A 13817-nucleotide genomic window follows, 5' to 3' on the forward strand; every position below is an offset into this window, starting at 1 on the left:
AGGGTCCAGACAGCCATGCCATTAGTACAGGCTCCGGAGCTGCACCTGACCAGGCCTCCCTGTTTGCCCAGCTGTAAACCAGAAATAACATGGCAGGCACGCTCGTGGGACAGTGGGGGACACCAAGTGCCTGCTGGCCGTCCCCAGGTCAGGGCCTCGCTGGACTCAGACCATCCCTCAGAGCTGCATCATGGCACCACACCCCCCAGGGCTGGGACCACCTCTGGGGCGGAGGCTGGACTTGGCGGGGGACCCCCATCTCCTCTGCTGTGCCCCGTCCAGCTGAGGAAACAGCACATTTGAATGCCCCCAGCCTAATGGGTTCATTTGCTTCCATTTGGCTTCAGAAATAAGTTATTTCATTTTTATGTCTCAAGATTAACTGGTAGGTGTAACCTTTTGACTTTCTTGTGCAAATTACTCAAGTTCTTGTGCCTAGACTTTTTCAAGAGGAAGGCTCCTCACTTGTCTCCTGGCTCCTGGAGGGCAGCTGTCCCCCTGCACACACTGCAGAGTCCCAGAGGAGGCAGTGAGCAGTGATACTTCGTCTTCGCATCAGTCCCAGGTCAAGGCACCTGGTCTGAAGGGCCGGCCCGGGTCCACAGAGCCGACCTGGCTGCACACCTGATGAAGGTCCCCCAAACAGGCCCCTCCCTGAGAGTCTCCTGGGCAGCGGCCATGCAGTCCTGGCCTTTGTTTCACCCACTACGGGAATGTGAATTTAGGGGAGGTCACGTGAAAACAGGGACACAGGGAGGCCATGCGAGCATGGAGGCAGACACTGCAATGCTGCGTGCACATGGGGACCTGGAGGGAGGCCTGGAAGACGCTTCCTGTCTCCAGGGGGACCGAGGCCCACGACCTCAGACTCTGACCTGTGTGTGGGTCCTTTCTGTGAGAAGCGCCCAGCACCAGGCATCGCACATCTAGCCCTGGACTGCCCGGTGTCTAAACTACCAGTGTCTGTGGGACGGAGGAACTACCAACACTGTGAAACCAGTAACAGGCACAGTAGTCAGCCCAGGAGCCCTTCACCATGTGGCGGGCCCGCTGGCACCCGTGGCATGACCAGACAGACGAGGGGGCCCAGGGGTGGCCTTTGGGATGGCGCTGAGCATAGGCCGTTACCTGTCAGTGACCTCAGCACCTCACCATCTCGGTTCATGCTGTGACACCTGGGACTGTCACCAGTCTGTCCATAGACCCGCAGAGTGGAGTGCAGGCAGCTGTGGGACTGCTCCTCCTCGTGGGGGCAAATCTCTGACATCGTGTGAGCAGTTTTCTGGCATCAGGCGCCCCACCCCCAAAGCCACAGAGCCTTGCTCCAACCCCCCACAGCTCCCATTATCCAAACACAAAGTGGGGGTGTGGAGGGGGGAGGACTGGAGCCCTCCTTTTGTGGGAAAGTGCATTTTGATTTCCTAACAGTCTCGGAGACCAGTGATGCTCAGCGGGGGAGGGCCAGAGCTCACCCCACCTGGATGACATCATGCCGGACCCCTGCACAGAGAGGCTCAGAGGAGGGAGGCCGGGGCTCCACTGCGCGATGGAAGCCCAGTCACAGCCACTGGATCTGAGAGCCACTGCTGCCTGGTCACTTACTGCAGACATATCGTCTGGACCTATCGTTTCTAAGGAGAGACTGAAGGATGGAGGTCTGGTGGTGGATTTGGGACACCGCTGTGTGCGACCACAACAGTTCCAGGTTTGGGAAATAACAGGAATTGAAACTGTAGCTGAAGGGATAATAGTAGAGTTTTCTTCCTGTTTCTCTCACCTGCCGGGGTGGTCACATGGATTAAAAGACATGCTACAAAGCATCGTGCACGCGCCACGGGAGGGGGACCCTGCTTCAGTCTGTGCTTCTAAGCGACGCTCATTTTCAAACGTCTCTTCTGTGAAAGAAACACACTTGAGGGCGGCCGTCCTGGACAAGACGCTTTATTGGCACCAGGACACGCTTGCACAGCGCGAGCATCTGCCTGTTTTACACTAACATGTAAAAGGACGCGGCCGAGGCCCAGGCAACTGGCCGCCTAGTGGTGCTGCTGTCGGAACTGGAGGCCGCAGTAACCGCACGTCCCAGTCTTCGTTTCTTTGTCCTGAAAAAATCCAAAAGATCTATTTCCATGTTCAACTTGAAACCTAAACCAGTTACACATGGGACACTGAGAGTGTGCACGAACCCTGAATGGACCGTCAGCCAGAAGCCCGCCGCACGCTTCACGGCTGAGACCCAGACGGTGAGTGCCGGCCCCGGCCCAGCTCCAGCTCCGACCCCAGCCTCGGGTCAGCTCAGAGGACCGCCGTGAGCACAGAAAGTGTCGGCACAACAGCCACAGCTTCCCTTGCTCGGTCCCTCCCCGAGGGCAGGGTCTCACCCTGACCATCCCGGCTCGCTCATGCCACCAGCAGAAGGGGCGCCCTGGGTGGTGCAGCCGTGCCCTTCCCCATGCACCATGTGCCCAGCTGAGCCTTGGCTGTCGGCCCCCGTGTCTGACACCCCCAGTGCTCCCCTCTAGGGCTCTGAGGGGGTGTGTATCTGTGAACAAGGGCCTCAGAACGCCAGCAACTCAGCACACTGCACAGCATATGGTGGTGCCCGTGTGCAGCCCTGCCGGGGGCTTGTGATGAGACCAAGCGCGAGCGGGTGCTGTCAAAGCAACACTGCAAGGGCCACCCTGCGAGCACAGCCGGGGCGGGACAGACGGTGAGCGCTGGGAGGCAACACCTCACGTTACCAAGTTGATGTAGACCTTCGGGTGGCCCAGCGCCCCCCCACCGCCATCACACGCTATCACGCGGCTCCCCACGTCACTCACGGGCTGCTCGGCTATCAGGTCAATGGCAAAGTTCTCATTCACCTGCAACAAGAAGCAAGTCTTGTACAGACAATTACAAAACCTGGACAATGTCGCGAACTGCAAATATAGGTAGCCCACCCCCACATCCAGGTACTGCCAGCAAGGCAGGATTACACTCATACATTTTCATTTAAATATGACTGTAGATCTTCAAAACACTCAAACAATTTAACGAATGCACGTGTATACACACACATTTAACTTCACTGGGACACAGTTTCAAAACGGCAGTTCAAACGCCCTGGCTTGCAGATGGTTTCTCTCACGGTGCCCGGCTGTGGCAGATTGGAGACCCTGGACAGGAGACACGTCTGGGTCGTCCCTGCCGGCTTAGAGCTGATCTCGGTGACTACAGGACACGAAACACGGGACACAGAAAGCTGTACAAGTGGCACATCAGTGTGTGTGTAAAGGGAAAGGACTGAAGCCAGAGCCACGGTCCCCAGTGGGCCTCACAGCCCCGCTAGGCTTGGCCACACGGTCACCAGCCCACACCTGGGGCTGTGGCTCCCAGCGCTGCACATCCTGTGATGAAGCCCAGCTTGCCTCCCCCACGCTCTCTCCCTTCTGGAGCCTTCTACTGTGATCACAGTCGCCCTCTGTGTCCCACACATGGCCCGCGTCCCAAGGATGATGTGGCCTGAGGCACCTCTTAAAACCCGGCACCTCTTCCCATCATTAACTGGCCAGAGTACACAACAGCATCAGGACCACAGCTCTGAAAGCCATGGAACATACCACACAGAATAAACAGTCAGAGGGGACACCACTCTTCCCTTACAGGTCCATGGAAAGCTGTCACAAGTAGGGACGGCTGAATGGAGAAAGAAGGGGCCTGAGGCTAGGAAGCACATTCGTCAGCGTCACCCGAGGTTTCTGAGATTTGGGCTCGGGAATAACATTAGTCCTTCTTTGTCACCACAGGTGAGAACTGCTGTGCCCACTCAGCCCTGGCCAGCCCTGTCTTCCATCCCCGCATGCCCCAAATCCCACCTCCACCAGAGACCTACTGCCCTCAGGAAGACAAGAAAACAAAGATCAGGCATACATAAATCTTTACACATGGGGGGCGGGGGCATTTAATTTTAATAAAACTTGAAAATAACAAGAGCACAATCAAGCTCAGTGAACTGTTTGTCCCAAGCCCGGCTGCCTGTCTAGAGGACACACAATGCAGTGGCAGAGCCCTTCACACTCACACACGGAGGCCTCACCTGCCACCACACAGACCATGCCAAACACCCCTCACCAGACTCAGACGCCCTGAACCCACAGAATGTGGACGACATTTTGGAAAGGTCTTAGTATTTTCCAAAAGCTTTGTCAGTTACAGATTAGGATTTTGGAAAGCTTTTCCTTAATTTTCTAGTTCCAGAAACACAGCAGGAGTTACCAGGAAATGCAGCCCGTAACACAAGCACGCCAGGCGTGCAGACAGCTCCTCTGAGCAGTGCCTCGCTGCCGACACCCCCCCACGCCCTTCCACCACGCCTCTCAGCGGGCTACACAGTCAGTGGTGTCCTGCTCAGCTCCCCTGCAAACGAAGCCACGCGCCATACAAATGAGGCCTCATGGTATAAATAACACGGTGTCTACCGCAGTGACAAACATGACACAAAGGCCCATCACGCAGTCCAAGAGCCCGGCTGTCTCCTGTGGGAAGGGCCCTGTCACTCAGGACTGCAGCTCCAGGGCGACCCCGACCTCCCATGAGTAACACCTCCTTCCCGGGACCCAGCTCAGCCACAGGGAAACCAAGAGCCCAGCGCTCCGGCCACGGCCCAGCTTCCGATTCAGGTTAAGACATGGGCTGCAGGAGCCGCCCGGCCCCAGGAAAGGACTTCCCGAGAAAACCGGTGCAGAAAGCACGCCAGTGGCCCACACTTTGCAGCAGCTATAAATGCAGTGCTCGCACACACACGTGGTCTGTCACACACTCTAGTGTCCCACTGCTGTAAAAATGAGCCTCCACAGGTCACTAACATAAAAATAATAATAATAATAATAATGAACCTATTTACCTCTTCATCAATTGATCTGGGCAAAAAGATATTCAGGTTTAAAATATTCATCTGTCAGTAAGCTGTTCTATTTTTTTTTAAATTCATGTTTTTGGGAGTGACAGTTCCTCTGGAAAGTTTATTGCCTTATATCAAACGGAGATTAAATCCATTAAATAAAAAATATATGATTCTATGAAACATTAAAAGTAGTATAAAAAGGAAATAACCGGGGTGGCCAGTTAGCTCAGTTGGTTAGAGCACAGTGCTAATAACACCAAGGTTGTTGGTTCAATCCCCACATGGGCCACTGTGAGCTGCACCCTCCTTAAAAAAAAAAAAGGAAGAAAAGGAAATAATCCAATTGAATAATCAACATTTTGTAAAATATTGACCCTGTTCATGGAAATTTATAAGTTTAAAATAAACGAAAAGCCCCAGTTCAGTTATTCAGAATACATGGTGTTTTTAATGGTGATACCAATAATAATTAGTTAAACATACTTGTTTATACACATGTATAATTTTTAAACCATAATAAAAACTGAAGTTCTCCTCCAAATTCATTTTTAAACTAAGTGAGTTTGGACAAAATCCTCAGAGGAGGGACGAATGGGTGGAGCACAGAAGGTTTTGAGGGCGATGAAACTGCCCTGTATGACTGTAATGGTGGACGCAAGCCACGCACTGGTCAAGACCGGTGAGTACACAACTCAGTGACCCTAAGGAAAACCACCCAGGCGAGATGATACTATTGTCACAATCCTCAGCAGGGGTTTCAATGAGCATTGGTAACAAATGTAGCAGATGTTAACAAACGCCAAATGTTAACAATAGGCTGCTGTGGGGGGGGGGGACAAGGGCTATCTGGACATTCTGGGGGGGGGGGACAAGGGCTATCTGGACATTCTGGGGGGGGGGGACAAGGGCTATCTGGACATTCTGGGCAATTTTTCAGCAAACCTAAAGTCTTCTAAAACAAGAACGTCTCTTGGAAACTAAACTAATTTTAAAATACTACTAAATACCAAATTTTTGTTGTAAGAATGAAAGCCAGAGTAGAATGCCTACTCATTTACAGACATGCTGAGCACCTTTCACAACCTGAAGCTGTGCCCCTAGACACTCAGGATGCTGAATAGGAGAAGGCCCCAGAGACCCCAAGCTGGGATGGGGACAGGGACTGCGGCCAGCTCTGGGCGTAGGTGAGCTCACAGAGAGTGAGGCAACCCCACCAGTACTTTACCAGCTTCAACAACTCTGGTTCTGTTTGGTTTTGTTGCTCCCAGTCGCCCCCTGCTTTGGCAATCAGAACACAGAAGCCATAGTAGAATCTCCAGCAGAGAGGAGTCTGTGACAGACCCGGGTGCTTGTTATGGCATCAGAAGAGCTGAGCCAGGGAGCTGGGGCCAGGCCACAATGTCAGCCACAGGACAATTTGCTCCGAGCTGCTCCATCCAGTGGTCTGAACTCCGTCTCCACAACTGTCCTGGCCCCCACAACACCCACAAAGTAGAAATGGAGGAGAAAATCAGACTTTGGGAATGGCAGATGCAATCAAGATGGGCGGGTGGGGGAGGAACGGGACAGAATTTAGGGAAAGCTGAGGCTTAACAAGAAGAATCAACTGGCTGATGAGGGGAAGGAGTGACTCAAAGTGACTATGGATGACGAAGCTTTAATCTGAGCATCTCAACAGTACAAGGCACAGTAATGAAAGAAAACACTGCTGTCGCTTATACATAAACCAGAACTACACTTACTGGATGTGATGTTACATATCGGCCGAGGGGAAAAGAACCGAACCAGAAATAGACACATTTAACATTTAGAAAACCATGCAGAACTCCAGAGCTTCTAGGGTGCCCACAATTTGGGGAGAATTATTTAAATCTTTCCTGTTAATGTTTCTTGCTGGTTATATACAGGTTTTATGAACGCTTACCTCTGTTTTACTAGGTCTCTTACTTACCTCTTTCTGGCGACCTACGAATCGAATTTTCCTGTAGTCTTTACCATCATAAGCCTGAAAAGAGAAAGACCTTATGTGACTTTCACAAACTAAGTCTGCAGGAGGTCCCTTAATATCCATCGTAAACATTAAAGTGTTTTTCTTAACATTCAGGCCACTCGTGATCAAACACGTGAGGGATGAAACAGGGCTGTGTAAGCAGGGGCGCTTTTCAGCAGGACCGTCAGAGGACCAGGCGACACTGTGACTCGGGGGCAGCAAGGGGGGGGCAGAAGGGACAAACGCGGGCGGCGGCGCCCCCTCCCGTCGGGCTCGGCCTCCGCCCCCCCCGCCCGCCGGGTGCGCCGCCCCCTCGCGCAGGTGCTCACTGTCCCCTCGGCTGAGGGCTGTGGTCTGACTGTTTCACGTTTCGGACCCTACAGCAGACCCCCACGTTACGCACGTGTGTCGCCTAGTGTCACACAGACACTGGACGATCTGACCCACGGAAGCGGCGTCGCCATCCAGCGGGGCGCCTCCCCACAGGGGCGGCAGCCCCTTTACAGTTTGCGACGCCCCGCGGCTGAGCCCACGGGACCTGCCCGCAGGCCGCTGACGAGGGCGCCGCGGCGCCCGCTCCCGCCCACAGGGGTCAGTGTGCGCGACCACCGTCCACGGACCAGGGCGGCGAGTCCGCAGGGGCCGCCAGGCGAGAGCAGGGGCCTGGGGCGCCGGGGACCCGGAGGCACCGGAAGACCCGGGCACCGTGGGCAGGGAAACACGGGGCCGGGCCGGGGCTCCGCCCACGCGGACGCTCCACGCCGCAGCGGTTACCTGGCCGGTGTGCGTGACCTTCTCCCCGGTCGGCGAGGTCCGCACCCCGAAACACCTGGCACCCGGGGGAAGGCTCAGCGCCGCCGCGCCGCCGCCCCTGCACAGCAGCCGGGAGAAGGTCACTGCCGCCGCCATCTTGCGGACTGACCCTTGACCCGGCGCTCGACGCGCCAGCGCCGGCGCACGCGCACAGCCTCCTCAAGGCCCGCGATGGCCGGGGAGAGGCGCGCACGCGCGCTGCAACCGGGCAGGTGCGACCTGCTAGGTGCGGCTGCGCGGCCCCCGAAAAAGGCGGGAAGCTGCGCGCAACCTCAGCACTTAAAGGCTGCCCGGCGATTCTTCCCAGGGGGAGGGCAGGGGAGGGCAGGGGAGGGTGGGAAGTGCACGTGCATCGTTGCACGCGATGGCAATCGACAGTCATGGAGGGTAGGTACATATGTGTTTGCTGAGGAGTCTCTGCCTGGAGAGGACACTGGAAGTGCATTCCCGTTGCGCGGTGCGCATTTCTGTGTGGCCGCGGGGACGGGCTATGTAGGGACTTCTGCAGCAGAGCCCCACCGAGGCCGCCAGTAGAACACACACGTTGTCACAGACGCCCGCCCGCCGCCGTGCCGCCCCGGGCAGGCCGACCGCCCGAGTGCACCGGGCAGCCCCGCCAGCGTCCCGGCGCCTCCCTGTCCTGCTCCTCGCGCCGCCTCTAACCGTCTGCACGGAGCGGCGGGACGGGCGACGGCGGCTCACCTGGGGGGCGCCTCCCCCTCCCCTGCCGGGGGGTGAGCGCACCTACAGCCTGGACCCCTCCCGGGAGGGGGAGGGGACGGCAAGGTGCGGACGGGTGAGAGGCCCCGAAAACCTCTCGGAAGAGGAAGGTGCCCGCAGACGGGCGCGCGGGCCCCGAGCTCACCGGGGCGGTGCACGGCGTCTGCCGCCGCCTTCGCGTGCGCGGGGAGCGCACGGACGATCCCCGGAACGGCAGGCGCAGGGCGCTCATGCAGCCGGGGTGGGGCACACGGACGTTCCCCATAAAACTCCGAGCTTCTCGGTTTGAAGTGTTGCTAATAAAATGTTGGAGGAAAAAGATGGTCAACAGCAACCAGTTAGCACCGTTGTCGATGTCCACTCATTTCCTTGGTCCCCACAGGTTCCCTAGAGTATCCACGTAATGCAGGCAGGTGGTTTTCCTAGATTTTGTTTTCACGTTAGTGTTTGTCACTTTTTTAAATGCCTACACTAGGTTGTGACTTCTTTGTCATTCTAGATATATATTTTCGTTCCCATTGTTGCATCCCCCCAAGAACGCCCCCAAATCGTGGGCGCCAGGTGGCGGGTGGCGTTGCGGGCTGGGGGCGCAGGGGCCTGGGGAAGGACAGAGGGGACGAAGCCTGCGCCCTCCGACCCCGCGCTCGAGTGGTTCGGTCTCTGTGCCCAGCATCCGGGAAGCTGCCACGTGACCCCGCCGCCATCTTTCTTCCTGGCGGAGACTCCTGGCGGCGGCGTCCCCGCCCCACTGCGCAGGCGCGAGGCCAGGCGCGCTGCCGGAGGGACCCGAGCGGGTTCTTCCCAGGTTAGGAGTCCCTGGGGTCCCCAGGGGCTGGGGGCCCGGGAGGCCGCGGGGCGGTGGGCTTCTCGTCTCCCCGGAGCTGTTCCAGGAGGGCGCGGCCCCGAGACCCCCGGCCTCAGTTTCCCGGGGTGGGCCGCGGTCAGAGGTCGCGGAGGGCGGCGTGGAGCCGGGTCCGCCCGGGACCTCGCGGGCGTGGGCGAGCCCGAGGAACCGAGCGGGTGTTGGGGCCGAGGCCCCCGGTGCCGCCCGCCTGGGACGCGGCCCCGCGCAGACCCCGGCCTGGCGCCGTCCCGATGCCGGGTGCCTTCCGCCCCGAGACCCAGCCCGCCCGGCCCCACGCGTCCGCCACTAAAGCTTAGCCGGGGGCGGGGGCGGAGCTCACGCGGAATTGGCGACCTCGCCGTGAGGCTGCGGATCCGACCCCCTCCCAGACGGGGCGCCCGTCCTTCTTCAGCCCCGAAGTGGCCCGGCCCGGAGCTCGGGGTGGGGGTCGGGGTGTCATTGCTACTTTCGCTTGGCCCCTCGCTCGACCTGGCTTCATTATTTCAAAGTGGGGGGGGGCGTGACCTACGCCCAGGGCCCCCGGCAGCCACGCCTGGGGCTCCCACAAAGGGCGGCGTTGCAAAGGGCTCTGCGCGCCTGGTGCTCCTGGCGTCAGGGGTTTGCGCTACGAGCCCGGACGCCTCGGCCTAACGTGCGAAAGCCCCAGCGGAGGAGGGCAAACGAGGTTTTAAATAGTCGGGAGCCGCGCGAAGGAGCGCTAACAACTCTCTCCCGTAGATTCAGCCACAGCATGGCGACTGCTTTCGTAAGGAAAATGATGGTTTCTGCCTTGAACCCTCTACTACATCTGAGTCGTTGCTCGGCGACGCCCCGCGCGCTCTCCACGCTCCCGCTGCGTCCCCTTCCTGCTGCAGTTCCCGCGGGTGCAAAGCCCAGCGCGGCCACCTCGCTTCTGTCCTGCCGCCTCTTGCCTGGCCTGCCGCCTGCCATGGGGTTCAAGACCAAGGGCGTCATCCGGAAGCGCTGCAGGGACTGTTACCTGGTGAAGAGGCGTGGGCGGTGGTTTATCCACTGCAAAACGAATCCAAAGCACAAGCAGAGGCAGATGTAGCGCCTTTGTCTGTGAAACATGGGCAGAACTGCATCATTTCCTTGGGAAATGGTGTTACCTTTTCAAAGGAAATAAAATGTAAATATTCTGTGGCCTAACGTTGTTGACCTTCAGAGTCTGTGGGCTCTACTTTCCAGGCATGTCACTCTGTATCCAGATCTGGTCCAGCCAGAGCATCAAGTGGGAAACGCATGGGTTTATCTGACATAGAAGCTGAGTTAGTGCTCGGCAGAAAGTCAGGACACGGGGAAGCCGGTTTATGCCCCAACATCAGAATGCCAGTTCTTTAGAAAGAACTAGATTCAGTCTGGAAGGCCTTCCTGTGGTGTGGCACTCAGCCCGGGTATGCAGTCAGCCACGCTGCTGCTTTCCTAGGATTCAGACTCCTGTCCATGCCCCTGTTCTCAGGCTGAGGATGAAAGGCCTTGAGAGCAGTCCTTAAGTCAGGGGCAGTTTAACTTTCTATGTGCAGGTGTTTGGGGTATCAGTTACATATGTTCGCCATCTTTGGTGTGAGACATGAGTGTGCACATGTGTGGTATGGTACGTGTGCATGCGTGTGTGGGCACGAGGCCCCTCCTGTGAGGACGGCAGAGCTCAGCCGTGGGGAAGCGGAAGCCACAGGCCCTGGTGGGGCCCTGGCTCTGCAGTCCTGGTGTTGGGCCTCAGACAGGAAGCTCCAATTGAAGCCTGGAGTTCAAAGGGGCTGATTCTACTCACCCCGTCGCCCACAGGGTTCTTCTGAGAACGGACTTCTCGGTCACACTCTTGCTCTTAGCGGCTGCCACGGGGCCTGGTACACAGCAGGCACTCGGGATGACTGGACTCAAATGATAACGCCTGCAGTACACGGGCACCCCTTCTCTCCCCGTATTCAGAACCCGCCCGCCCTCCAAGCCCAAGCCCACGACTGTCCTGAAGAGGTGGCTGACTGGTCCCATCCACGGGAGCCCAAATGCTCCCGGCACTGGAGTACAGGTGCAGAAGTCGGTGCTGGATTTGTCTAGGTCTTGAGCCGTCTCGCCCACGCACGTGCACACACACATATACACAGACACACATGCATATACCACAAACACATGTACGTCTCAATTATTTTCTCCTCACCTGTGAGGGTCTGGCCCTGCACAGGTCACAGGGCTGACGGTATGTGTCCACATGGGTGACTCGAGACCCTGAGGGACAGGCAGTCCTGGATATAGTGAAGCGAAGAGGCCACGTCCACACGACCCTGTGACTACTGCTGGCAGCTGGAATTCTAACAGAGTGTCGAGGGATTTTTAAGCCATTCCTTTCTCCTGTTTGATCTAAGGTCATATATAGTATGTGCCAGCCAGGCCCTCCCAGCTCATCCATTCCCAGTGCCCGATGGCCAGCATTTATAGCCCCACGATTCCAGCATGACGGAAGATTTGTTTGGGGCAGGGGCAGCAAACTGTGATCCATAAGCCAAGTCCAGCTCGACACCCATTTTGAAAATAGCTTTATTGGAACACAGCCATCTCCTTACTGTATGTAGTGTCTGCCTCCGTGCTGCCAAACCCAGACGTGGGTGAGTAACTGCAATAGTCAGACTCTATGGCCTGAGAAACCTACAATGTTGACTCTCTGGGTACAAATTTAAGATGGAAAGTGAGGAAGAAGTTAACTTGTTTCATTATTGTATTTCAAGTGTACTTTTCACTAGATAATTTAGGAAAGAAAAAAAAGTGGTATGTTATTTTCTGGTAGCTGTTATAACAAATTAACATATTTGTGGCTTAAAGCAACAAAAATGTATTCTCCCACCTAATCCAGGATGACCTCATCACAAGGGCCCTAACCTACTATCCGCGAAGACCCTGCTTCCAAATTAGGTCACGTTCTGAGACATAAATATGGGAGGGGGTCGATAACCCATTACAAGTGGTATAGAATAGTTTTGAAAATTGTTTTAATTTCAGTTGTTAATAGACAACGTATTCACTGTTGGAAGTGCCGAAGTTTCCCTCTTGAGCCCCAGACCCAGTTTCCCTCCCCGGAAGCAAGCAGGATCCTCAGCTCCCAAAACACCCTCAGTCACGCCCTGTGGCGCCCCAGACAAGCCCCTGCCGGTCCACTGCTCTCCTTCTTACGCACCTGTCCTACACCTGGGACGCATCTGGACGGTGGCTCATGCCAGTAGCCATGGGCAGTCTTCACTCTTTCCCCAGGTCGCTCTGCCCCAGGTTTCTTCAACAAGTTGGAATAGGATATTAGTTTTGACTTAGAGCATTTTTCTGCATCTACATCATTTTTTTTAAATTTATCTTTCCTTTTTAGATTTGTAAAGCATTTTCTCCTATGTTGTAATTAGTGGTTGAGATTCCCAGTTAGAGGCCAGTTATTTTTTTCTCCCAAGTTCCTACTTGTCAGTTTTCTGTTTAAAAAACGCGGAAAAAACGAGAAATTTACAGAACAAAGAGCGCTGTTCCGCACTGCAAGCATGAGAAGTTAGTTGCCTTTGGCTGTGTGGCTGTTCAGAGCAAAGCTGCCAGGAAGCCAGCCCCTGGCAGCCTCAGGACCCCGCCAAGCAGCTCCCACGCGTGGGGTTCGGGCGGATTTCCGCCGCTGGCCTGGCCGGAACCATGAAAGATTCATTGTCTTTTCCTCAGAAAACGATGCCTATTTTTCCTTACATAGTGAAGCCATTATACTAAACATAACATGAATTACTGTGCAGAAACCCTAGCAGTTCATCTGAGTGAGTCTTTCTCCTAAGATTTCTGTCTGAAGGTGTATTGTTCTTTCAGTGGTTAATAGCATGTAGTGACCTATTGTAAACCGAAGCCGTAGTTTTTACCTTATAAGTTTTAACAGTTTCTACCTCACGTGTTGTGTTGTTTGAGCTAGGATCAAGGAGTCTTCTCTGGCACGTCAATCACACTCTGGTTCTTCATTTATTTATCCATTCACCCAAACATAGGAAGCTTTTCTTTTGCATCACGCCCTGTGCTGAACCCATGGTATGTGTGCATATGGAGTCACACAGGAAGACAGTCCTGCCTGATCACCTGACGACATACAATCAGCTACATGTTGTGCCCCCTGCCAGAGATGGGGCTGGAAATAGCAGTGGTCTAAACAAAATATGCAGTGTGTTGCCCACTTTCGCTAAGGAAGGACATCACATGGCACTCTCCGTGTCTGGGTTTCCCGGTCTCCGTCCTCTCCATCACCAGCAATTCTCGGTGCCTGGTTTCAGTTCTCATGGCAACCTCATGGCACAAAATGGTGGCTGGAGCCACAGCTATTACATCCAACATTCCAGGCAGTCGGACAGGAAAGGGCTAGAGGACAAAGCAAATAGCAGCTGCCCCTCATCCTTCTCATCTTTTTAAGCAGCTCTCCCAGATTCACCCAAAGATCTGCCAGAGGCTGCCCCTCGCTGTGAAGGAAGGAGAAGAAACACTGCCTGTCAGCTGCATGCAGGGCTGGATAGGGCTCTGCTGCTCACGTGCACGGGGAGAAAGGA

General features: G+C 55.6%; 2 protein-coding genes across 4 annotated transcripts; one reads left to right on the plus strand and one right to left on the minus strand.

The window, feature by feature from the left end:
- Window positions 1-1925: 1925 nt before the first annotated feature.
- Window positions 1926-7837, minus strand: NDUFS6 (NADH:ubiquinone oxidoreductase subunit S6). Of its 3 annotated transcripts, none has more exons than XM_074329120.1 (4): window positions 7650-7837; window positions 6837-6890; window positions 2823-2882; window positions 1926-2102 (listed from the first exon to the last, which is right to left on the minus strand). In XM_074329120.1, exons 1-4 carry the CDS (start codon window positions 7782-7784, stop codon window positions 2037-2039), a joined length of 315 nt encoding a protein of 104 aa, XP_074185221.1. In that variant the 5' UTR covers window positions 7785-7837; the 3' UTR covers window positions 1926-2036. The 3 variants fall into 3 exon arrangements, with proteins under 3 accessions (XP_074185221.1, XP_074185218.1, XP_074185220.1); XM_074329117.1 differs by having other exon boundaries at window positions 2742-2882; window positions 7650-7833; XM_074329119.1 differs by having other exon boundaries at window positions 2742-2864; window positions 7650-7829.
- Window positions 7838-9111: 1274 nt separating this feature from the next.
- MRPL36 (mitochondrial ribosomal protein L36) lies at window positions 9112-10412 on the plus strand. Its single transcript, XM_019744586.2, has 2 exons — window positions 9112-9213; window positions 9991-10412. Exon 2 carries the CDS (start codon window positions 10004-10006, stop codon window positions 10322-10324), a length of 321 nt encoding a protein of 106 aa, XP_019600145.2. The 5' UTR covers window positions 9112-9213; window positions 9991-10003; the 3' UTR covers window positions 10325-10412.
- Window positions 10413-13817: the final 3405 nt, after the last annotated feature.

This window comes from Rhinolophus sinicus, linkage group LG03, assembly GCF_036562045.2.
Source record: "Rhinolophus sinicus isolate RSC01 linkage group LG03, ASM3656204v1, whole genome shotgun sequence".
NCBI classification, from domain to species: domain Eukaryota; kingdom Metazoa; phylum Chordata; class Mammalia; order Chiroptera; family Rhinolophidae; genus Rhinolophus; species Rhinolophus sinicus.